The 23589-nt window shown below is 45.9% G+C and overlaps 8 protein-coding genes across 8 annotated transcripts; 2 read left to right on the top strand and 6 right to left on the bottom strand.

The window, feature by feature from the left end:
* Positions 1-259: 259 nt before the first annotated feature.
* On the bottom strand, positions 260-1330 carry BABINDRAFT_6002 (MDR family NADPH-dependent oxidoreductase; the record flags this gene model as incomplete). The annotated part of the gene is made up of 1 exon (XM_019132339.1): positions 260-1330. One exon carries the CDS (start codon positions 1328-1330, stop codon positions 260-262), a length of 1071 nt encoding a protein of 356 aa, XP_018988472.1.
* Positions 1331-5001: 3671 nt separating this feature from the next.
* BABINDRAFT_159593 (C2H2-type zinc finger protein) lies at positions 5002-6024 on the bottom strand. The gene has a single exon (XM_019127759.1). The coding sequence runs from the start codon at positions 5976-5978 to the stop codon at positions 5244-5246; it is 735 nt and encodes a 244-aa protein (XP_018988471.1). The 5' UTR covers positions 5979-6024; the 3' UTR covers positions 5002-5243.
* Positions 6025-7636: 1612 nt separating this feature from the next.
* BABINDRAFT_81545 (uncharacterized protein) lies at positions 7637-9501 on the top strand. Its single transcript, XM_019132741.1, has one exon. It carries the CDS (start codon positions 7923-7925, stop codon positions 9297-9299), a length of 1377 nt encoding a protein of 458 aa, XP_018988470.1. The 5' UTR covers positions 7637-7922; the 3' UTR covers positions 9300-9501.
* Positions 9502-9964: 463 nt separating this feature from the next.
* ENG1 (endo-1,3(4)-beta-glucanase) lies at positions 9965-12907 on the bottom strand (the record flags this gene model as incomplete). Its single annotated transcript, XM_019131512.1, has 2 exons — positions 9965-12296; positions 12600-12907. 2 exons carry the CDS (start codon positions 12905-12907, stop codon positions 9965-9967), a joined length of 2640 nt encoding a protein of 879 aa, XP_018988469.1.
* A 2323-nt stretch (positions 12908-15230) lies between these two features.
* On the bottom strand, positions 15231-16550 carry BABINDRAFT_81523 (uncharacterized protein). Its single transcript, XM_019132740.1, has one exon. The coding sequence runs from the start codon at positions 16432-16434 to the stop codon at positions 15253-15255; it is 1182 nt and encodes a 393-aa protein (XP_018988468.1). The 5' UTR covers positions 16435-16550; the 3' UTR covers positions 15231-15252.
* A 787-nt stretch (positions 16551-17337) lies between these two features.
* Positions 17338-17880, bottom strand: BABINDRAFT_164844 (uncharacterized protein; the record flags this gene model as incomplete). Its single annotated transcript, XM_019130287.1, has 1 exon — positions 17338-17880. The coding sequence occupies one exon, from the start codon at positions 17878-17880 to the stop codon at positions 17338-17340; it is 543 nt and encodes a 180-aa protein (XP_018988467.1).
* A 929-nt stretch (positions 17881-18809) lies between these two features.
* On the bottom strand, positions 18810-19109 carry BABINDRAFT_5997 (transcription activator GCR1-like domain-containing protein; the record flags this gene model as incomplete). Its single annotated transcript, XM_019132338.1, has 1 exon — positions 18810-19109. The coding sequence occupies one exon, from the start codon at positions 19107-19109 to the stop codon at positions 18810-18812; it is 300 nt and encodes a 99-aa protein (XP_018988466.1).
* Positions 19110-21084: 1975 nt separating this feature from the next.
* Positions 21085-23474, top strand: BABINDRAFT_159588 (MFS transporter). The gene has a single exon (XM_019127758.1). It carries the CDS (start codon positions 21559-21561, stop codon positions 23371-23373), a length of 1815 nt encoding a protein of 604 aa, XP_018988465.1. The 5' UTR covers positions 21085-21558; the 3' UTR covers positions 23374-23474.
* Positions 23475-23589: the final 115 nt, after the last annotated feature.

The raw sequence follows: 23589 nt of genomic DNA, 5'->3' as shown, positions 1-23589 counted from the left end.
CACCTTACGAGTGGCGTGACAGGAACGTAGAGGGCGGCAAAAAGAGATATAAGAGCTCTCTGAACTTGATCACCCCCGGTGGGTAAGCCTCCCTGTAAGACATTGGTTCATTTCAGGTGTTTCAGTATCTGTGATTATAAAAAAATTGACCTATGAGATTTAACTCTTAGACGGGGTAATATTTCAAGAACGGCTGGGATACCTACCCCTACCTTAGTTAAACTGAAATATTTAGTTACTATTACACACAGTCGAGGAATTATTCAAACAACAAGGCCTGTTTTCCAGACTTGTCACCAACAACCCGAAGCATGGTCTCCAAAAACGTTGAACCCTTGGCATCATCCTCTGCAAGCTTATACAGCACCTTCTTAAACGGAGGAGACACCACCAACCCCTTCTCATAATACTTGCAAATCTCGTCCAAGGTGTCAATCTTCAGCTGGGGGTTGGCGGCAATATTGGCAGTCAACCAGTAGCCGGTGGAGGTGATCTGTTTAAACACGTAGTCTGTGATGGAGATGTTGATGTTCAAATCCGACTGGTCCATCAATCCATAGGTGACCACGAACCCGCCCTTAGAAAGCTTCTTCACAAGGGCACTGGCAGACTTGCCACTAACACAATTCAACGCCAATCTGACCTTAGAATCACCTACCCATTCAGAGATGGTAGCCTGGAACGATTCATCATAATTCTGCTCATCGGTGATGACTTTTGTAGCTCCGAGAGCGGTCAATTCCTCCACAAGCTCAGTCAAGTTGTCGCGGTTTCTCACTACTGAGATCGAATTGATGCCCTTGACCCTGGCAATTTGGGTCACAAGCTTGCCCACGGCAGAGTTCCCCGCGTTCTGAATCACCCAGTCGCCTTTTTTCAAGTAGACAAATTGCGTGAGGAGCTGATACGCGGTCAAAGGGTTGACACCAATGGTGGCAGCCTGATCCAAGCTGAGGAAGGATGGAAGCGGAATAACGTCGTGGGAGTCACAGAGAATGTGACTTCTCCAGGTCCCCAAACCCGGTACACGCGGAATACACCAATCTCCGGTCTTGAAGTGTTTAACGGCGGAGCCCACCTTCAATACCTTGAACAACCCTTCGTTACCCCCCACTGCCGAAGGCTTGGCAGTGCCAAGCTTGGTGTTTTTTTCTGGTCTGGCGGGGTAGGTTCCAATTACTTGTAAGATGTCTGCGGGATTCACTGGCGCCACGACCGTTAGGATCAAAACTTCGTTACTCTGGGGATCAGCAAGGGTATAGGAGTGGGTGTGGAGGACATCCGAGACTTGTCCGTGTTCGGAATACACAATGGCTTTAGCAGAAGTCATTAAGTTGTTTTCGCTTTGTCAAGCCAATTGGGAATAATTAAAGTCTGAGAGACCACAGTGATGGATACGTGCTGACGTGGTGGAAATAAGTACAGCACGGAGCTTTGCGGAACGTGTAATTGCTGTGGGGATATTTGCCAAAATTAGTAAGCACAAAGTATATGCACTCGGGGCTTATGACCCTCACATTTCCAGCATCCCGTGAAAAGGGAGTTCATTTTGATGACTAATGGGAGTTTTCGATAATTATATTATGAGGGAAGATTGACGGAAGATTTAGACGTAAATTTTACCGTTATCAAGTATGCGAAGGATTCTGAGCAAGGTTGGTCTATATTCCCTCAGCATCAGATTTCCTATTTAGATTGCCCCCCTCCCCATCCATATATTATCCATATATTCCCCACTGTCTTGAGACATGCAAAGAACGGCGCAGTAACGTGAAAATTCAAGAACCTGAATCATACAGTTTAGAATAAGCACTTATGAGACGGAATTCCGAAAATGGGATGGAGCTAGTTTACGAGGATTTTCGTTTCAGAGAATCATAAAAGCCGCAACTATTTCGAGAATAGCGGATTCTGGGTTTACGACGCCCCCCTCGTCTTTTGACCTCAGAAATGACTTGTATTTATCCGGTGGCGCCGTGATCCGGATCTGCCGGAAAGAGGTTAAAAACGCACCCGGAAGAAAAGGTGCGTGAATACAACGGCCCGCCAAGCTCTATCGGCGAAACTTCAACATGCAGCTGACCCTTGAATTCATATTCCAGCGTATATCCATCGCAACGTTTATCGTTATACTTGAGTTCGGACTAATAGGCCCTAGCTCGGCGGATGTGAACGCACTATCGTTGGGTATGTACCGCCGACATTCGCTTCGTCCACTCTCATATTATCACTTTGTTACCACAGGTACGTTTGATCTCCTATATTTAGCCGCTCAAAAAATCCTGGCTGCACAATTTCCATTCCCTGTTTGCTGTTTCGCCGTAAAGGGGGGACCCTAAGGACTGGACGGCGGCTGCGTACGTTTTCGGCCGGCAGAAGCGCATGTTGCCAATTCCCGTGGTGAAAAAATTGTTTACGGAAAGGAGTCGGCGCAATTTCAGTGTCCCCTATCTGTTTTACGTGCATAGAACGCTGAGCTGTCAACTATCGCAAAGGCTTAGTTGGTGACGCAGCACGATGTAATTTAGCAGGAAATGTCGTAACTACTCCAACGAAAAATAGGAGACACCAGTCACATTTGCTATGGGTGATGGAAATTTGACATTAGAAATACGTTTACAAATATATGGTCAAACCGAAATTCCCGTCAACCATGTCAACTCGAATGTCTATTCGGGGAAAGCATTGAATCTAGACTAATTTATAGATCGTCACTGTAACCCCACGGGCCATTGGATTGCTGCCTGCTTCTGCATAGTTGAATGAGTTGGGCAAGAGATGGCAAGCGTATAACCATACGGCTTTTTTTTCGTAGAATATGACTTATTCGTATGTAGATTGATACATACCCAGTATAGTCAAAAAGAGTACATAGACTCATATACATCCTTGTACGACGACTATGGCTAACATGAAACCAGCTGCTGGGATAATAACGTCCAGGACACGCAGGGATTACTTTTTTCTACAGGCGTCACAGGACATACCCAGTACCTAAGAATCCAAAATGTAAACGTATAAGCGCAAATATACACTCGCATATAAAGGATGGTGAAGGTGCTTTATCTTTAGATTAAGAGTTTTTGGAAAAGGCATCCAACAGAAACGTAGAGGGGGGTCGAGCATTCTTCTGGGGAACCGGATAATACCAATTTTACGAGGCAAAAAGTCTGGGCGTTTTCAGGGCAGCTCCCGCAGCAATGGAGTCTAGGACCCTCCTGCAGTCTAAAACTAATCGAGAGCATGAAAAAGTTACGTAAAAGTTACGTGCATGGCAGACGAGAGGAAGGGGCGCAGCCAGTCGAGCAATCACGCGATACGAGTGGCCGGCAACAATACCATCTTGCAAAACCTATGCTAGTCTCTATTTTGTCATGATTAATTTAAGCGATACTTTCAACAGTGTTAGGTGTTATTCTCAGGCTTGGATACCCCTCCCGATAGATTATGGCTCGAAAATCACGCAACCTGCGCACAGATCGCCCCAGCGGGGTTACGAAAAAGCAATGCAAGTTTGTGAACCCTGTGCGGGCACTAGTCGCTGGTCCAAGGAAAATCTCAAACAACCTAATATATCGTGCATGCCCAACGTGGGCAAACTTGAGACGACGGAGATATCAAAGGGAATTTCACAGAGGAGGTTTTCTTGATTAGCTCATTGTGACCGCAGTGTGTGATTCTAAAAAGATAAATCTTCGGCAACTTCTTCCAAGATGACCACTAATCCGATAGAAACGAGTTTAACAGTGGGATGGTTTTGCAGCGGGGAGTTTTGCAACCCATAGGCTCCGCACATATTATCACCGGTTGGACGCCAAGCATCTACACCTCTGATGATTGGATGATCCAAGGGTTCTATAACGTGGAACCTATACGAGTATACCTACGCCTTATTTTCGCTCTTTCTAAATATAAACGAATACCCTCTGGCCTTGAAGCTCATTTTTGCCGACCTTGTGTTGCAAGTGTAGTAGGCATTTATTTTCAAATAATCATTTCTGGGTGTCTAAGTGCATACTTGTTGAGAAAATCCCATAAGCGCATAGGGAGACGCAAGTTAACAGTAAGCACGCAATATGCGCGTGCGACTCCAGGTCTCAGTAGCACTAACCAAAAAAGTAGTGAAGCCTAGAACCTGCATCGCCAGTTTCCCCACCACTTTTTTTCTGTTTTTCGTCGACTTATTAGCTGCACAATGTGCACAGTAGGGTCTTCGACAAGCGATAGGATGTCCTAGATTTTCAGCCGTGGGTGGGAAGAATCCCTCAATTTCGATAAACAGGATCAGTAAATATTTGAAGCTCGTCAGGGTCCAGTATCCTTATATTGGATGAATAACAGCATCCGACTACTTCCACACGGTTTAATGTGTACACTAGGATATGTGGGCCAGCACTTTCCATGGACTTGTCTCCATTGAAGTCAGGGTATCTCTAGCCCTAGGCATATATTATTGAAACCCCTGCTGGTAGCAGCTACCCTTTACTTGCTCCCTAAATCGCGTCTGGTACCAGTAACTGCGGCCCTGCCACTCGACCGGGAACGTGGTGAAATTTATCGATTGCCATTGTTCTTTCGTCCAGGTCTGATCATCCAGCGGCATCTCTCCCAGTATTCCCATTTAGATACCCTGCCGCCTCCAGTTCCAGTCTACGGGTCTACACGGTACATCAGGACACAGGCCTTGCATTATTTGCATACCCGGCTTTGGAAAGGGATGACGGCTGCAGGAAACATAAAACTTAGATTTTTAACCTGCATGGCTCCTCATACAAGCTTTTTTGAAACCCCTGCCGTTATCGGCCGTTTAGGTTAGCCCCTTCGCGAATTCATCCCGACGAGATTCGCAATCGCACATACGTAAGTTGCGAGAGAGCGGTGGAGATAAAATCGCGCAAGCTCAAAAATCATAGGCCCTAGAAACGACCCAAAGGACTGGGTATACGTTCAGCGAAAGCTATGGCACATATACAGGGTTACACTGAACGATTGAACTGTTATGACAATTAACACGTATATAACCTTAGCAACAGTAGGCGGAATTAATATTCGTCAGTTTGGGATAACCAGCTTTCTGGTTTAGCACCGACTACGTTCAGATGACAAGTGTACACCCCATCTACATTTTCAATACTTTTTATCCATTTATTTTTGCTTTTGCTAAAGACCATAGACGAAACTGTAACCAAAAAACGCGCACCGAGAAACCATAAAAACCATTGAAAAAAAAAAGTATGCAGAGGTTATCCCAAGACGGGGTGGTGGCGAGGAGGGGATACCACGTCGGAGTCAGACAAGACGCTCCCCTCGGTCACCCTCTTGGTTCTTCTCTTGCCCAAATGGGTTTTGAAGTGCTGCATACAGTTATCGTGGCGCGAGAAGCGGGCGTTACAGCCGTCAAACGGACACACGTGCTTTCTCTCACCGGTGTGGATGCGCGAGTGGCGGGCCAAATGTCCGGATGTCGTGAAAGACTTCAAGCAGGCCTTGCACTGGTACTTGCGGACGCGCGCGGCCGCCAAAGCAGAGTTGGACGAGACGCCGTTGGTCGGGGAGCTGGATCGGGAGGACACAGGAGACTTAGGGTGGGTGGAAAGCTTGGGGTGCTCGTGGTAAGGATAGTGGTTCTGGCTGTATGCAACGTTCGCAACCACGTTGAGGTTATCGGTGTTGTACGACGGTGGGGGAGAAGGAGTCATGTGGCGTCCGTGGTTCATGAGCGAAGTGTAGGACGATGGTGATGAGAAGGTGTGGTGGCCGCTGTGGAACGGCTGTTGTTGTTCCAATGGCTGACAGATTTGAGCAGGAATCAACGCTGGCAAACCTTGAGAAACACCCCGTGGGTACGGGGAGGGCGCAACCTGATGGGACGAGATGATGTTGTGAAACTTGGTTTCGTTGGGCAACGGAATGTCGTTGAGCAACGATTTTAAAGAGGGCAAGACCACGGTAGAAGGGCCGGTAGCAGGGTAGTACATGTTGTGATTGAAGGTTGGTGCTGTGTGTAGAAGGGTCGTCATGAGGGGTGGTCTATCAAGTAGAGCGTGTGTGAGGGTAAGAGGGGAAAAGAATGGGAATGAAGGAAGATGACCGAGGGAGGGGAGAGAAAGAGTTGAGAATCGCCTGTTTATATATTGCTGGGAAGCAAGTCTAAATTACAAATCACCTAAGGCTGTACGGTGGGCTAGAAAGAGACGAATGTAAAACGTAGACTCTGGACGCAAGGTGCCCACAGGTCTCGTAAAAAATTGGAGATACCAAGACCTGACGTGTGTATTGCCGAGTTTCATAATTTTATCTCCTCTCTCCGGTGGACGAAAACAGGAAATAATCGAGGTGCAGAGTGCGTGACGCACGTAGATCGTGAATCGAGGCGCTGTGGGGCCAGAGAGATAGCAGACTAAATTCGGCTCTTCTTCTGAATTGCTAACGCAAGTTGGCAGGGGTTTATCACCGATGTACGTGTCTGCACGTATTATATTCCCATGAACCCCTCTTTACACCGTCTGAGGTGCATGACCACGACTTTTTTTTGGCGTGCATGAGATCGATATTGCCTAAAGCGGAATATGAGGGTTGTATATATGGTTTCTTTTTTCCATGCCGAGCTTTAAGGCGTCCCGCGTGAAACACGTTGACCTTGGCTGGTGGAACTATTTCCATTGGTCGGATCTGTTGGATCGCCGTGGCTTCCACGATAATGCAATCCATGACGTCTCATTGCGCCTTTAAAGCTGGGAAGTGGCTTGGGCAGCAGAACACGTGGCCACACTTTCTCTTTCAGCTGCAATAACGGAAAGGCTTCCATCGTGTGTGTTTCAAAATTATGAGTTAAGGACGAAATCTAGGTTATGTTTTGATCAGTTCTGTGTGGACGCATCAAGTAACTGAGACTCCACAGCGCTGTGTATCTAAAGAGCAGTTTGACGAACTCTGGGTGCAGATAGTGGAGTACCTGAGAGTGTAAACTCAAGTACAGATAGAGTACATGCAGTCTAAGTCTCTGAGCTCAGGTGCATATAGGGACACCGTACACCCTTGCGTCTGACTCGTCGAAAGCTTCATGCCAAGGGTGAGATTCGTACAGTTCGTATTTTATCATGATAATGAAATTATAGAGCGAAACACAGTTTTGCAACAAGCCGGCACAGAAATGAAGAGTTCCAAAATATAGTTCTGCGTGCATAATGTTCACTAAGTCCAGGATAAAACAAGCTTTTTCGACTTTTGAGTTACAGCCCTGCGCCTACGCCTGCGCCTTGCTCTGGAATCTACACTATGGCATCATCACCCAGAATACGCATGTGGCCGCAGTAATTGAATATCTTACCTCCAATGGCTATTTATAGGATTGCCATCACGCTGGTTAATAACAGGCCGCTCTAGTATGCGCATTTGCGGAATTTGGCCGGTCGCATGTGATAGGTTACTCTAACCAGGTTTCTTGTATCACGTAGTCTAGAGGAACTACTATAGGCCAGACGCAACGGAGGATGAAATCCACAGAGCATGAAATTCCCAGAGTATAAAACCCCCCAGAGCTTGAGGGGTAAAATTACTTCCCTGGTTTAGTTTGATTCAATGTATCTCGCTTTTGGCCACTACTCGACAACTTTGTGTCGTTGTTGTCTGTGCGGCTACGACAATACCTTTGTACTTTGTGCTTAGTACCCCGACCTCCCCCGCCGTATTGTCTTCTTTCCAAAATGGGATTCTGTTCTAGAAATGCATAGGGGCCATGCGATACCGGAGGTTGGACTATTTAAATTAGTTGACCATACGTTTTTTCCTCCTTCAGGGCGGCTCAAAAAGCGCCGTCCAAAATCAATAGTGACCGTCGCAATAGCTAATCCTTGGCCAATCTTTTGCAATTTCGTCAGCCAGCACAAACGTAGATTTCTACACTTCCATTAATCCCTGTTATGGCACGGATATCTCGTTCCCTGCGTTTTAGCACTGCTCCTGTTGGTTTGGATGTATACGTCATCGGGCATTGGCTCGCAAGTATTGGCACACATGAAACCAAAGTCTATAGTCCTATTCCGGCCAAAGATTCACATAGTACAGGGGTCACTGGTGTAAATACACCCCCCGGCTCTTCTGATTTGGCCGAAAGTGGTTACAGGCGTCGGGACAATGCCGTAGGCTTCAACGACAAGTCCTATGAGGGCCACGGGAAATCCGGATTTAGTGCTGTACAACAATCCAAGAAAGTGAGCTTTAGGACACTAACAAAAGAAGGTACATCCTCATTTGTCGATCTAAATCAAATTACCGACACCTTGAGGAGGTTTCGATTCATCCTGCCCGAAAATAATCTGTTAAGGACATGTAAGAGCTCGCCATCGTTGAATCGGTACCATTTTATCCACGGGGAAGATAAAGAGAACGCTCATCGAAGACTGATATTCGGGAGAAGCCACACGGCCGGATACCCGCACAATAGAGTACCGTCTTGTGCGAGAATCGAAACAAGCACCGAGCCGAAGCCACAGGAATCACTTGAATCATATCGTCTGTCTTGGGAGTCTCCTAGGGCTCACTTGATCTCCAAAGACATCTATAATCACACCTGCTCCAAGGTTCTGGAGCAGAGAAAGCCTCAGAAGACTGCGATTCTTGACGACTACGTACTACCGTCCTCTATTTCTCTTCCTCCTTCCTTGGACAGTCCGATTACAGGGAGAAGCTCCTACTACCTGTTGGGCGATCTTCTTGAAAACCGTGTGTTGAACCCTAGAATACGTCCTCTTGACTCTCGTATTACGCTAAAGAAACTCAAGCTTGATAGACAAACATTTAAATATTTTCGCAGGGCAACAAGCCGTCACCGAAGCTTCTATGATATGCCGAAGAACCGAACAGGCGGCAAGGTTTCTAAGAAACGGTTTGGACCCTCGTATCACGTTTTTCGGCAAAGATATACCGCGGTAGAACAAAGAGAAGTTTTGTGCCCATACTGTCCAGGCTATAATCGTTGGTTTAAAGACAACCACTCGCTGTTTCAGCGTCACCTCACTTTGGCCCATGGTATCACGAAGGTCGGCAAAACAATCCATCTCTTGCCGTTGCCAAAGGCGATATTTGAAATACGACCACGAGGATATATCAACACGTATGCTCAGTGTCCCACGTGCCACGATTGGATACGTTTGGGATTCCCTGAATGTTTTAGCGTAAGTTCAAAGGCTGAAAACGTTCAAGGATCTGGGAAGGAGCCCAGAATGGAAGGCTTATTTGAAAACTTCTTTGTCCACCAGGTAAAGTGCATCGATAGTTTTCTAGCTGGAAGACAATAGGCATATAGACACATGGTTTTTATGGCTTTAAAGATATTTTTGAGATATGACCTATAAAATAGTTTTTGTGGGGGCCATGGCTGCTGTGCCCAAACGCCTTTTTCTTAGTCATGCACCTCCATCTTCGAAGTTTCTACATGTACTCGATACTTCTCATATCTGTGTAGCTAGCTCCAATTAGTGCTGTTTATTAATTAATAACATGATATACTCACAGAATTCCATTATGTGAAAAGGGATAGACCAGTATATGGGCAAAATTAAAGGATTTTTCTATATATTTTCCACAGTCCGAAACTTAATTACAATGCACCTAAGTAAAATACATCGTAACTCCCATCTTGCGTGCAGATACGCGAAAAAGTAATATCGGGCAAGTGAATTCAAAAGATGGGAAAATAAACCAAATCAAAACAAGCTATTTAGCTTAACCCATATTTTGGATTAGGTACAGATCTCTCTAGTTTTTCCTAGCACAGTTTTACATGCCAGCTCATGGATATAAAACCTGCTCAGACGTTCACAAACAAACGATATGATTAATAATATTATTTAATTTAAAGCAACATGTATGTACAAAATCGAAAAAGTAAACGAAAAGGGAGAAAGTGAGTCATTAAAGAGTATTCATAAGGGTAGAAATAAGAGCAAGTGAGTCTTAATTCTTAAGTTGAGTTGGCAATACCACCGGCAAAGGCCAAACACCATGTCAAACTTTGACCGTTATCAAGGTAGGTGTTTTTGTTGAAGTTTGCGGCAGAGAAGTAGCTATAAGAATCTGAAGCATCGAAGAGAGCTTGATTTAATCTCAAGATACCGGCCCAACCACTCTCAAGGCTACCAACAAAAGAGGAGAGCTTCTGGCTCCATTCCTGACTCACAAAAGTTGGACCTCTGATTAACGAAGAGACAGGAGTGATTGGCAACATATGGATACCATGAATGTATTCATCATTAGTACCAAACCAAGTGGTGTGGTCGACCTTGTTCTCAAACAAAATGCCAGAGACCTTGTTAGCAATAAATTCAGATGGCTGGATCTTGTTGTCATCAGCGTAGAGGAAGTAGGAGTTCATGGATCTGGACATGATAGAGAGCATCAAGCTCCCCCTGGCCTCCATGGACTGGTCACCAACAACTCTGCCCCACATCTTCATACCGTAAGCAAAATTGTAGTCTTCAGAGGTGGACTCTTCATTCTTACCATCGGAAAAGGAAAACAAACCGGCGGCCCAGGAGTGGCCAGCGAACCAATCGAAGGATCTGAAAACAGGGAAGTAGGCATCTTCAGAGGAGGGGTTGGCCACGTCTCTGATCAAGGAGTTCACCCACTCCTTGTTGTCCTGAGCCCAGGTACCGCAGTACTTGGCATCGACGTAACCAATGATAGAGGCCGCGTGAATCCAGTAGCCATAGTGGAAATGGTGATCGTTGTAGTAGCCAGCACCGTAGTCAGCAGAAGTATCACCGCCTTGAGAAGCTGTGGTAGTCACACCACCGTAGGTGGTATCGTACATCAATGGAACCGCCTGTTCGTTGGCGACAAAGATCGCAAAGGCAGCCTTCAACTGTTTCAAGGCAGCTTTGGTGGCATCGTCATCCTCGATGATTTCACTCACCACAAGCAAGATGTAGGCGTACTTGTCGATGATCTTTCCACCAGTGTACATGGAGTCAATACCACTCATAGTGTCAGCGATATTGACTGCCAACTCGTCATTGGCGGTAGCAGCCAATAATTGTAACTGTTCAGCAGTGTAGGACAACTTGGAGCCCATGTTGGAGGTCCACGGCAAAAATTGAATGTCGTTGTTCAACGTTTCTTCCATAGTCAAAACGCTTGTGAGGTAAGCGTACATGGTACCCTTGGTGGTGGATTGCATAGAAACACCGGTAGCCTTTTGGGCAGTAGCCGCAGACAACGAATCAACGTGGTGGGGCAAGGCAAAGACAATTGGGTTACCACAGGCGGAGGCACCGACGGTGGAGTAGGTGATCTGATAAGAAGCTGCAGAGCCACCAGAGACAGAGCCCCCAACCACGGCATCGGTCACATACATACCAGCTGCCTGGTCGTAGTAAGCATCGCCGGTGGAGTCGGTTGGAGCGACAGCAACTTGAACGATCAAGCCGTCGATAGAAGCAGAACCGGTAACGGAGTTATTGTCAGTGACGGTAAGCTTGAACGACGAGGTGGACTGACCCGAAGGCAAGGTGACGTAGACCAACCACGAGATACCGTTGAATAAGGTAGCACGGTACTTTAAAACCCCGTCCGCCAAGGCCGTAGAGGTTTCTTGGACCAAGGTCAGAAAACCGACACCAGAGTTTAACAAGACGGTCAAATCTCCAGAATACACTGCCGTGTTGAAACCCATGCCCTGGACCAATGGAATCGCGACCGACCCGGAGGAAGACTGGGACAAGGTGACAAGAGCGCTCATAGCCTTCATTTCGGTGACGGACATATCAATGCTGCTGGTGAAACCAGTAGCGGAAAAGATGACTGAGGCAACACCCAACGGATTGAAGTAGTAGGAAGCGGCACCGTCGCTGTCAGTAGGACCATAGACGTACTGATCAGCAGTGGTGTGCTGGATAGCGAAACCGTAGTAGGAAGTGGTGTAGTACCAACCACTGTAAGGGTAGGTCCAGACCGGGTCGGATTGATCGCCAATCATTAAGTTGGTGTAGAACTTGTTGGTTTCGTATATACCATCGGCGTTGAGAACTCCATCGAGGAGCGGCAAGTTGTTCGCTTCATGTGGGAAAACAGAGTCTGGAATGTCGGCGGAAATGATGTTGAACAAGTTACCGGAGTAGCCAGTGCCTGCAGCCGGAATACCACAAGTAACAGTGGTCACAATGGCGGTGGTGGCCACAACAGTGGTTGCACTTGACGAAGACAAAGCCGAGGACGAAGAAGAAGCCAAAGACAAAGAAGAAGAAGAAGAAGAAGAAGAAGAAGAAGAAGAGGAGGAAGAGCTCTTACTGCTACTAAGAGTGGACATTGTCGATGGTGCCAAAATAGACGTGAGGGTACTGGTAGAGGTGGCAACAACAGTAAAGTTTGAAGCGGTAGAGGCAGTTAAAATATGCAGCTGGCCAACCACCAAGTGGGAGGCGGCATCAAGAGTGGTGGAGGTCAAAATGGTTTTATTTTGAAAGTTCGAAGTGTCAGTCACGTTCCAGACAAGGACCTTGGAAGTGGAGGTAACGAGAGTGGCAGCTTCTATCAAGGTGGTGCTGTTATGGTAAACTGGAAGAGCGGTGGAGGAATTATCGCTGGTGTTTTCGAACTGAGTAGGGGAAATCGTATTGTTACTGTAACCAGTAGAGGTGGTGGTGATGTTTTGCGATATAACAACCACGTTGAAGGTGGAGGTCTGCAGCTCAATTGTCTTGGCATTGGTCAAGCTGGAGGTGTCGATAGTTTGCGTCACTGAAGAGGAGATGACGGAAATTGAGATCAACGGGTTTTTGCTGGTGTTAATGGTAATCTCCGCGTTGGTTGAAACAGGCACAGGAGAGCTTGGGGTCTTGGAAGCGGAAAATACAGTGGAGGTTCTGGTAACAGCAGAGGTGGTGATTGGAACCACGGCGGTCATAGCGAGAGTAGTAGGTGGGACCGAGGCCGAAGCCGAGGCTGTAAAACCTTCTGATAACAGAGAGTCTTCTGCTTCAGCGGTAGATGTCAAAGAAGTGATCTCTATGACATCAGTAGAGTGTCTTTCAACACCCTTGTTGGCTAAGGTATGGTTGACATAACCGGCAGAAGAGCTTTCCAAGCCACTGAATCGAGAAGAGGCAATGGAGGAAGCATCGATATCCTCGACAGAGCTGAAACTAGTCGTCACCGAGCTAGAACTGGTCTTTGGAAAACTAGAGCCAACCTTCCCAGAGCTGGGTTTGGGGCTCACCGAGTTGGAACTCACCGAGCTGAAACTCACCAAGATGGAATTCACCGAGCTGGAACTCACAGATCTGGATTTGGTGCCCACTGAACTAGACACGGCCTTGCTAGAAGCGGAGTCATAAGCGGTGGCCAACCAGGCTGGATCAGTGGTAGGACAGTATGTTGTGTAAGAAGTGTGCATGTTAACGCGGGTAACAGTGACCGGGGCCGTTTCACCATTAACCTGAGCGAGACAGGAGGCTAAAACCCCCACCATGAGAGTTTTGTTTAGGTTGAATATCATTATATAGACAGTAAATAACTGTATATAGACCAAAAATGGATGGATATAGGCTGAATTTGGAAGTAAGGACTAAAAACTTGAAGTGAATGGATGGTTATACAGAGCTGGAATCATTTTCAGAGAAAACCAGGGATTCATTATCTTTATATATGACACCATGTATCGCCCATTGATGCCAGAGATCCGAGATCTCTACCATTAGATCCTGCACCAGCCTTCGAATTAAAATACAATAACACCTTACCTGCGATTATTCATATATATATTAAGCCTCTGTGCTGCCATTGTAATGTGGTGGTTGGGTTTTATGCATCTGGTACAAAATATCCTAGTCGCGCATATAAACGCAGACGCTGCATGACAGCTTCCAGCCACCTGTGAAATGTATGCGCGACACCTGGAGCGATGCCATTTGCAACTCGGAATATCAGTACTTCCTGGTGGTTATTTTTAGCCGATAACACGCAGAGGTCGATCTGTTGCAGCTAGACGGTAGTCATAGAGTCCCAACTGGTCCAGATCGTAAAAAGGTGATTTCCTGGGGCTGGATATGACGCAACATCCGTCGATAGCGTGAAGTTGTCACATTGCATAGCCTTGATAAGCATCTCCTCATCTATTTCTGGTAATATTATGCTAGTATCATCTGCCTATCTATAATATACTGTATTTGCTTTCGTCTGTAAGGTATTGGGGGTTGTAAGAACCGACGTAGCGTTCACCGTTCGACAATGCTCAATTTTGGGCGATTTTCTGTCCGCTTGAAAAAAAAAAAGGAGCGAGTCCCGAGGAACTGTCTGGCAGCGGTCAGACTGGCCCTACATCTGCGTAAGCCCACCCTAAACAATAAATCGACATTTGATATGGTATATATCAAACCGGTAATTCACTGATATGTAGTGGGTGTACTACGTTTTAGAACCAGTTAGGGCAGTGTTAGAGCACTGCAATCCATTACTTTTAGCTTGAGACGCACTAAGGAGAAGCCAAAGTCTGTGCGACTTACTCATCAAAAGATTCATAAACGCATCCATATAAAAGATGCTACAGGATACAAAGTCGGCTGTGTAAGTTGCCAGTGGCTGTTCTCGCCAAAGCCCGTGAAATTGGCTCGTTCTTACGATCAGACTTGTTTTTCCTCGTGAACGTGCGCCACGCTCACCGATTACGCCCAGCCTTGAACGTGCGGGCGTAGCAGTGGCTGGCTGACGTTATCGAATCTGGCGTGCACGTGCGACCGAATTGTGTTGCGTTTATGGCATCTATTATTCTGGCTAATATCAAAGACTAACGCAACTATATACCGGTTTTGTTTAAAATAGAATTGAATGTGCTCAGCTGTCGTTGCCATTTACATCCGTATATATACTATACGAATGGCCAAGAGCTGCTATATACTCTGTGTATGCGGGTTACATTGTAACACAGGGTGAGACCAGCTTAATTCTAGAGCTTGGATAGCGATTATCCCCGCACTGTAGTATATCTGCACAGGTAATAAGATAACCGTGTAGAATTGATTGATCGATAAATATGAACAAGATATGCAAAGAGGTGGTCAGTCTTCAGACTTACACGCATGGTGGACTACACCATCGGGAACCAGGGATTAAAGATATTAACGCGAGTGGCACAATTGTGCCTCACTACCCGAATTCTTCCCTTACCCCTCATATTCTCCTTCGTCAAACTCTTATTTTTTTTAGCTAATAAATAACCTATAACACTCTCCCTCAAATTACTCTCACTATTTCTTACAATGTTGCGGTCAAATCCTCCCGGACATATACCGCCTTCAAACGGTTGAGAAACTCGTCTCTGCCGATGTACGCACCGCACATTCTTCTCTCCCCGGTAAACTCCGTTCTGGAATGCAAAACGCGCCAGTTATCAAACATCAAACATTGACCTGGCTGCAACTGAAGGAACCACTCGTTCTCTGGACTGCTGATTAACGCCGTCCACTTGCGCAAGGCCTCGTAAAACACTGGAACGTCCTTTGGGTCCAACTTGGAAAAGGTGGCGGCAGAGGAAAGGGTCGATCTATCAGACTGGTTCCATCTAACTTGGATCAACTCACCCAGATAGTCATGAATGAACACCGGATGGTCGTAGGATGGCTGGATACAGACATCCGCCTCGCCCGCCAGGTGGCAAGTGAGGGGAACAGTAGACAACATCTCGTACAAGTACGGTTCCTGAAGCTTGAACTGTTTGGCACACTGGAAGGCATCCACAAGCGAGGTACCACCTCCATGGCCCTCGTGTTTCAACAAATGGAAGAGCTGCAAGCCTGGCGCCTCGGTCCAGTAAGTTCCATCAGTGTGTGACGGGATTGCAATGGTGGTATAGGCAGTGTCATTTACCGCTAAGTTGGAGGTAAAGTCCCAGAAGCCACCGTAGTGAGTAGGGCGGATGTAGTTGAGTCTGCAAATGAGCTTTTCGGTGGCTATAGGGTCGATAGGCGTGTTTTCCACAAAACAGAAGCCATACTGCCAGATTTTGATTACCCAGTCATCCACGCCCGCTTCAGAGTCCATAACATCCTTAAAGTTAACCAGTGGTGGCGCTGCATATATTTCTTTCACGTCCCAGAGTTTGAGCGTGGCATGTTCCGTGGCAGAAGGGATCTTGCTAGTCTCAAGGATCGGGTTGTACGAGTGCAACCAAAGAAAATCAGCGAGGAAAACCGAAATATGGCCATCGTTCCAGGTAATTGAGAGAGATTTGGCGTTATCTAAGGAAGCACTGGTGATAGATAAGTCCTCTGGGATGTCTATGATGTTTAATAAACGCTGCTTGGTGACTGAGTGGTAGCATTGCTCGCAGTGGCAGTGGTCTCTCAACCAAATCAAGTGGTAGGCGGAGGAAGTATCAGCCCACTGGAGAGTGATTTCTGCGGCATCATGAGTGAATGAAGTGATTGGTTGGGTCATAGTTTATAAGATTGTTGCGGGAGCGAGAAGGATGTGTGTAACAAATTGAGGATCGTGTCGCATTTATAGTTTTTCACGTACCCCACAAAGACCGAATACCAAAACTGCGGCACCAAGTCCCCTTATCTGCCTGACTTTTTCTCGGTGGTTCTCGGCCTGAGTAACCATACGCTGTCAACGGTCATGTTCAGGTACGTCTTTCAAGGGCCTAGAATGTAAACCAACAACCATAAGATCGGCAATTTAATTGGCCGATAGAAGGGATAAGGCCTAAAATGGGCTGAAAAGAGGGGCCCCAGTTCAGGCAGATAAGATGTTAGGCAGTGACGTGTGACGCTTACTTCAGACCAGCTGTGTGATAATAGCCCGAAAGTCTCGGAGAATTACAGCCTGATATATAAGTTACGGTATTTAGAATCATTTTAACTCACATTAGACAGCATTTATTAGACAGGTTAGTCATTTTCCAGCCCTGAAAAGTCGTGTGGGAATGAATAATTTGGGTTAGGCGGGCTTGATCAACGACGGGCCGTGGTAGACGCTTTAAAATCTGACTCAACATCAACACTGTTCCCTACATTGTGTGGGTAATCAGAATTAGCAATCGTCAAAGGTTCATGCTCAATTGTGAGCTACGGTGTCATGAATTTAAGGATGGTTTTTAACATCGGCTGGGGCTCCCTTATACATATGTGATAAGAAATTGAGAAGCCGCATTGCGCAGAATAGATGATCTATTCTCACGGTCCAGTGCAGTACCATGAATAATAAACAAATAAGCTTCATAACCGTGATTCGAGATACAATTATTGGTATAATACGCGAACAGATCATATTGAATAAACGAATAATAAAATGGAAGATCCAATAAAAAAAAAGTCGGCATACAGCCGTGTTTTTCAGTTAGGCAGTGGGACTTCGGGACGAGGAATCAAAAATAGACTCTGAATGACTAGTGGGGCCCTCTGAGCTCCCACTATAACTGCCAGAGCGTTTGGCTGACCCGTTTAAATCATGCACCCGGTAGTTATCACTGAAGATGCCACACGAATCGTTCTGCGAGTCGTGACGAGCTTCTTGACTGGACATCCGACGGAAAAGAGGCGGTTGTGGTACTGCCTCCTGAATCTCTGCTTCTCTGTACGCTTCTCTGAACTCCACGCGATCGGACTTTCGAGGGCCACTTAGGGAGGTCTGGCTCAAGTGCTTTTGGATGGGCTCCACAAATGGATCTGTCTCCTCCTCAAGTCTTTTTGCGTTGTGAGTATAACCCACGGATTGGTACTGGGGTAGGATGGAATACATATCTGGAGTGCGAGCGGGCGGTGGTGCTTCCTCCAACTTTAACATATCAGAGGAACGCATCTGCTGCGGGCGAGAGATCCCCAAAGTGGAATAGTCCACAGATTGGGTGGTGTGTGGGGTTGGATGTTTGATGTGAGACATGGTTATAGATGAATGAGGAAGTAATCAAGGAGCAATGGGGTTGCAAAATAGCGCTGTGTGCTTATATAGGCCATCGCCATGTTTCGTACACTCACAGCAAGCGAGCAGGAATTTGGGCCAATTTAGCCTTTAGCTAAAAGTTTAATCCGCTTTTAAATGTCCGAAGGATCTAGAAGCGTCACCATACAGGTGAGCTGGTAGAGGATCGTCCTGGGTGGTAGCACTACTACATGAGGAATACAGAGGGAAACTCTCCTGCATTTCCTTGGCCGGAACGAGGGGGCGCCCTCCAGAATTTGCGTGTGCTCTGAGAAGCTGCGAGATACATCACTCCACTTGTGCATACAGGAGTCTCACAAGCGATCTCGATGGTATGATTTATTCTGCAGCAATGCCTAAACACACACAGAGAGAGATCCCTGATATCAGGTCACATAATTTGAGCACCTGATGTCAATCGTCTAGAATAAGCCAAAGTAAAAGGACTAAAGTAGAAAACGGGGTTCGACTTTTTAGCTGGAGCAAGGAATATACCGTGTGAGTTGCTTCGACATGGGAAAAGAGTATTGACCATGGTGCTTTTATTTGCGAGGATCCATAAAATGGAAATACACACGAGTATTACCAACTACAATAGAAAGAGATGACTTGGCGATCTATGCTGACCATGTTTTGTAATTTCACACTAATACTTTCTCCATTATATATTGTTCCTTGGCGATGACGATACTAGGAGCAAGGGTCTGAGATTAATATAGTTATTCACCATAAACGAAAAAGAGACACTAGTTGTGTATTTGTTACACAATTATCAGCTAGGAGCGAAAAGAACCGTACTAGAATGTTGGAGATAATACGGAAATATCGGCATGGGGCTATTGTGAGTTGGGGGCCTGGTCCTATCTACTGAGCTCCCACACCATCCCACCTTATACCACTTTAATCTCCCCCTTCTTGATCGCTGAGGCTAGTTTTGCAAGGCCAATATTGCGTTCCGAACGGACTCGCTCGAACATCTGAGCGATCTCAACCTGGGGTTTACCAGTCTCACGAGCGACCTTCACAATTTCCTCGATAACCACTTTCCGGCGCAAGAAAAACGTTTTATTCTGGGGACCCTTTCGCCATGCCTTCGAGCCACGCTCTAAGGTTTCCACACACAAACCATCCGCACCGGGAATGAACCACTCCCTATAGAGATCAATCACCGAGACTATCTCTCTGTCCATCTGAAATATCATAGGTGGGGGTTTTGTGTGAATATAAGCGGAAGAAATTAAATTATGCCCACCGGATTGGCGTTTAGAAGTTGAAAACGAACTAATCGGTACCTCAACGTACGGACGATCCAACTGTCTGTAATGTTCGTCATGAATACAAGTTTTGTCAGTATTTGAACAAGAGTCATTACCATATAACCTGGTTTGCAGAGGCAATACAAGTGAGTCTGCTTGTCCGATGGAAGAACTGTCTTTAAAAGAGACAATTTTCAAAGGCTGCGTTGAGAGGTGATGAGAGGGTGTAGTCAGTTCAAAGGCTGCGGTAACCGCATTTAGACCAGGGCCCAAAAGCCCACCTTCATAGGAGTTTACCTCATGAGAGCTAGCTCTAAGGGGTATAGATGAGTGTGTGGGACTTCCTGCAGAGTGACCTGCAGTGTACTGATGATCCACTGCGTCTGCCTGACCCAAGAATTGATCCCCAGAGAGTCTTCCCCTACCAGTAACCTTCGTAGTTTTCTCATCCGGCTGGAATCCCATAGAAGGCACACCTAACCTCAAACACAACATCTTCATCAAACCTGTGTCGTACTGCACGGTTGCTTCGGTTTGGATTGAACCCTGTGTTACCTTCTTCTCTAATGCCGCAAACTTCTCGCTCATCATCATTTCAATGCGTTGGAACAACATTTCATTGATGTGATCTGATGCATGGATCAATGCTGAACCATCACGTGAAACAACAGAACAAAGTGTTTTGTCTGACTTTGCACGTTTAAAGAAATGGTATGGGGGCGCCGAACGCCGCTTGGTTTCATAGGTCATTGAGGCTAAACTAGTTTCAATTCTAGCTGGGTGTGATAAAAACGGAAATACAGTCCAAGGAAATCAAAGAAATATTAACTAAAAAAATAGAGAATCAAAGTAACGGTATGTTATAATGGATTTGGTATGAGAATCTGAGGTGCATGCAAAACGCGTCCATTTTGCCAGGTGCGATTTTGCTGTGTCATAACGCGGCTGAGTTTAATTTCATCAAGGCCCTGAGACGCTAAGATCTTTAGGTGATATTATAATTGAAGAAGGTAGCAGATGTGTATGGTGGCACTAAAACCACTAAAATATCTAATATTTAAATACAACGATTAGGAATTATAAGCAAAACACGAATGTGGTTGAGTAAGTAGCGCTGATTAATTAATCATCAGGAGTTATAAATTATGTCAAAATAACCACATACTTGTTGTACCCTCATTTAATTTGGACGGAAAAACACACTGTAAATCCTGACGAAACATATTAAGCCATTAGGCATCCAATATGGAGTGTATTGTACCGGGCTCTAAAGTGCAGTTCACTATTCAGATTTCTATAAGTGCAGTATTTGAAATTATAGATTAATAAAAGTATAAGTACTCTAGGTCACTGACTCTGCAGGTGTCTTATTTTGGAGTTACTACCCTGAATGGCTCTGAGATACGTATGTTATTGAAGAGAAGATTCAAAACTTCGGTAAGGTATCATACTTGTGTTAGGTGTACCAACAGGGCTTCCACTGTAGTGATGTTGGCAATACCATTGATTTAGTTCTAATAAAAATGCTGCATAGCTATATCTATAGTTTAGATGAAAAAAGCCTATGGCATGAGTAGTCAGAGTTCGGGTTTCTATAGCCGCATATCGGCTCATTTGGCAAAAATGATGCCGACGCAATGCACTGCCGGGCAGATTTGCCCCCGGTCCCATGAGAAATGCAACCAACTTTGCTTAATATCTCAGACCTGCACTTAGAGGTCGGCTGCAATCAATGCCGATGCCGATGCCTTAAAACGACGTGTCAGTTTCATCAAGTGATGCCAAAGAAATAGGCCGTTCCATAGCAAAATAGTGTTATATATCATGGAAACCCGTAGAAAAGACTACGGGGGCCCCGTCTATGTTGTCGCTCTATTACTTGTAAGCCAACTACAGGTATTTCGTTTCCACGAAACTCAGCTGTAAACAAGCACTATGGTAGGCACAAAAACGAGTCCAGCTTCTTCCATATGTGGATCAGAAACCTTCCTCAGGTTTATACCAGAAGCCTAGTTCCAGAATCCCTATCTGCTGTTTTCCTAACCTCTCTGAATACGCATGGATCCTCACCATTGTGCACGGCTTGCGAGGTTTCCAGTGCGCAAAAAAATAGAGCAAATATAGAAAATGCCGGCGCCTACTGCATGTACGCGGGTAATTCCAGCCGTGCGTGCATACCCTGCCATGTACATACACAGTTGTAACCAAGGGAGTTATTATAGCTCAGCTAACCACATTTCCACGACTCTAAAATATCCCAAACATAGTCCCTTCTCATCTATAAAAGGACCCCTCACCCGCTTTATTTTCCTCCTCTCATTCACTACTCCTAAGTACATACACATCACTTTCTACTTATTACACCTGCATATATTCATTCACCATGAGTTCCAACATTGATGAGGTTGATATCGCAAGCATCAATTCTGATATCTCCAGATTTTCTCCAGCGGTTGCAGAACAACCAGAGCACCAAAATTCTCTTAAAATTATGAGAACCATCTCAAACATTCGCCAGCAAGAACAAGCCGACCACAACAACTTAGAACGGTTAATTTCCAACAACGCTGGTGTCTCAAGGGTCGTTACCCGTCTTGAGGAACGTGCCGGGGCCTTGGGTCCCCTAGAAGTGCCCCTTGATTTGGAAAAACCGGCTACCAAACACTCCATCATTGAGGACTACAACCCTACCGAGCAGGATGAATGGCAATACCCAATTGACCAAGAAACCGGTTTAAGGCTAGTCGAGTTCCTTGAGGGCGATAACGACGATCCAAGAAATATCAGTGACTCGAAGAAGTGGTATTACACCATAGTCTTGGGGTTGGTTTGTTTCACGGTTGCGTTTGGTTCTGCCGTTGTTACTGGTGACATCGCCGGGCCGGCTAAAGAGTTCAACGTTTCAGTAGAGGTTGTCATTTTAACCGTCACTTTATTCGTCTTGGGCTTCGGGTTCGGTCCATTGGTGTTTGCCCCATTGTCCGAAGAATTGGGCCGTTATCCGATCTATGGAGTTACGTTATTCCTCGCAGTAATCTTTGTCATCCCGTGTGCACTTGCTAAAAACATTGGTACCTTGTTGGTTTGTCGTCTTATCGATGGGTTGGCCTTTTCTGCTCCCATGTGTCTTATCGGTGGCTCTTTGGCGGACATCTGGCCTGCTGAAAAGAGGGGTGTGGCTATGGCCATCTTCTCTGCTGCTCCGTTCATGGGACCTATTATTGGTCCTTTAGTTGGTGGCTTCATCGGTGATAACACTTCCTGGAGATGGATCTACTGGACTTTGCTTATTTTTTCCGGTGTTATCTACGTAATTTTCATGACCAGTGTCCCTGAAACCCACCACGCCACCATTTTGAAAAAGAGGGCCAAGAAATTGAGACGCGTGACCGGCGATGACAGATACCGTTCCTTGACTGAGTTGAAGATTAGAAACATTGCCGAGACTGCCAAGGTTTCACTCCTCAGACCTTTTTTGTTATTGTCAGAATTGATTGTGTTCTTGATAACCATTTACATGTCTGTTATCTATGGTTTACTTTACATGTTCTTTTTTGCTTACCCGGTTGTTTACGGAGACAAGGGCTGGTCCGACTCTAAGATCGGTTTGATGTTTATTCCTATCTTGGTTGGTGTTTTTATTGCCACTTCGTTCGCCCCATGGATCAACAGAGATTATAACCGTCGTGCGCAACCATACCGTGACAGGGGCGAAATGCCACCCCCAGAGTTGAGATTGATCCCGATGATGATTGGGTGCTGGTTTGTGCCTGTAAGTCTTTTCTGTTTTGCCTGGACCTCCTACGAGTGGGTCCACTGGGCTGGTCCTTGTATTTCAGGTCTCGGTGCCGGTATTGGTTTCGCTGTCTTGTACAACCCTGCCAACAACTACATTGTCGATTCGTACCAGCACTACGCTGCCTCTGCTTTGGCTGCTAAGACTTTTGTCAGATCAATCTGGGGCGCCTGTTGTCCATTGTTCACCATTCAAATGTACCACCGTTTGGGTAACGAATGGGCTACCTCCTTGATGGCTTTCATTAGCTTGGCTTGTTGCATGATTCCGTTCTTGTTCTACAGATACGGTGCTGTTATCAGAGAAAAGTCCAAGTACGCATACGCTCCAGAATCTGGCGAGGCCAAAACTGATGATGCTGAAAAGCATTTGAATAGTTCTAGAAGTTCTGTCAGCGAGTAAACCCCGTCAGATATCCCATATTTTTCTCTCATATTTTATTCTTAAGCCTAATAGCTGCCTTTTAATCTACACCATACTTGTAGTATTTATTGCCTGCGGAGAAACATTGGTATCCGCATATGTATATGGCTATTGGGAACTTTGCAAAGTGGCTGTCATTGCAGCCAATCAATTACCACACTCTACATATCAGAGAAAGATAAGAAATGGTTCTAA

Source organism: Babjeviella inositovora (assembly GCF_001661335.1).
Source record: "Babjeviella inositovora NRRL Y-12698 unplaced genomic scaffold BABINscaffold_1, whole genome shotgun sequence".
NCBI lineage: Eukaryota > Fungi > Ascomycota > Pichiomycetes > Serinales > Babjeviella > Babjeviella inositovora.
This window is presented reverse-complemented; position numbering and strand designations above follow the sequence as displayed.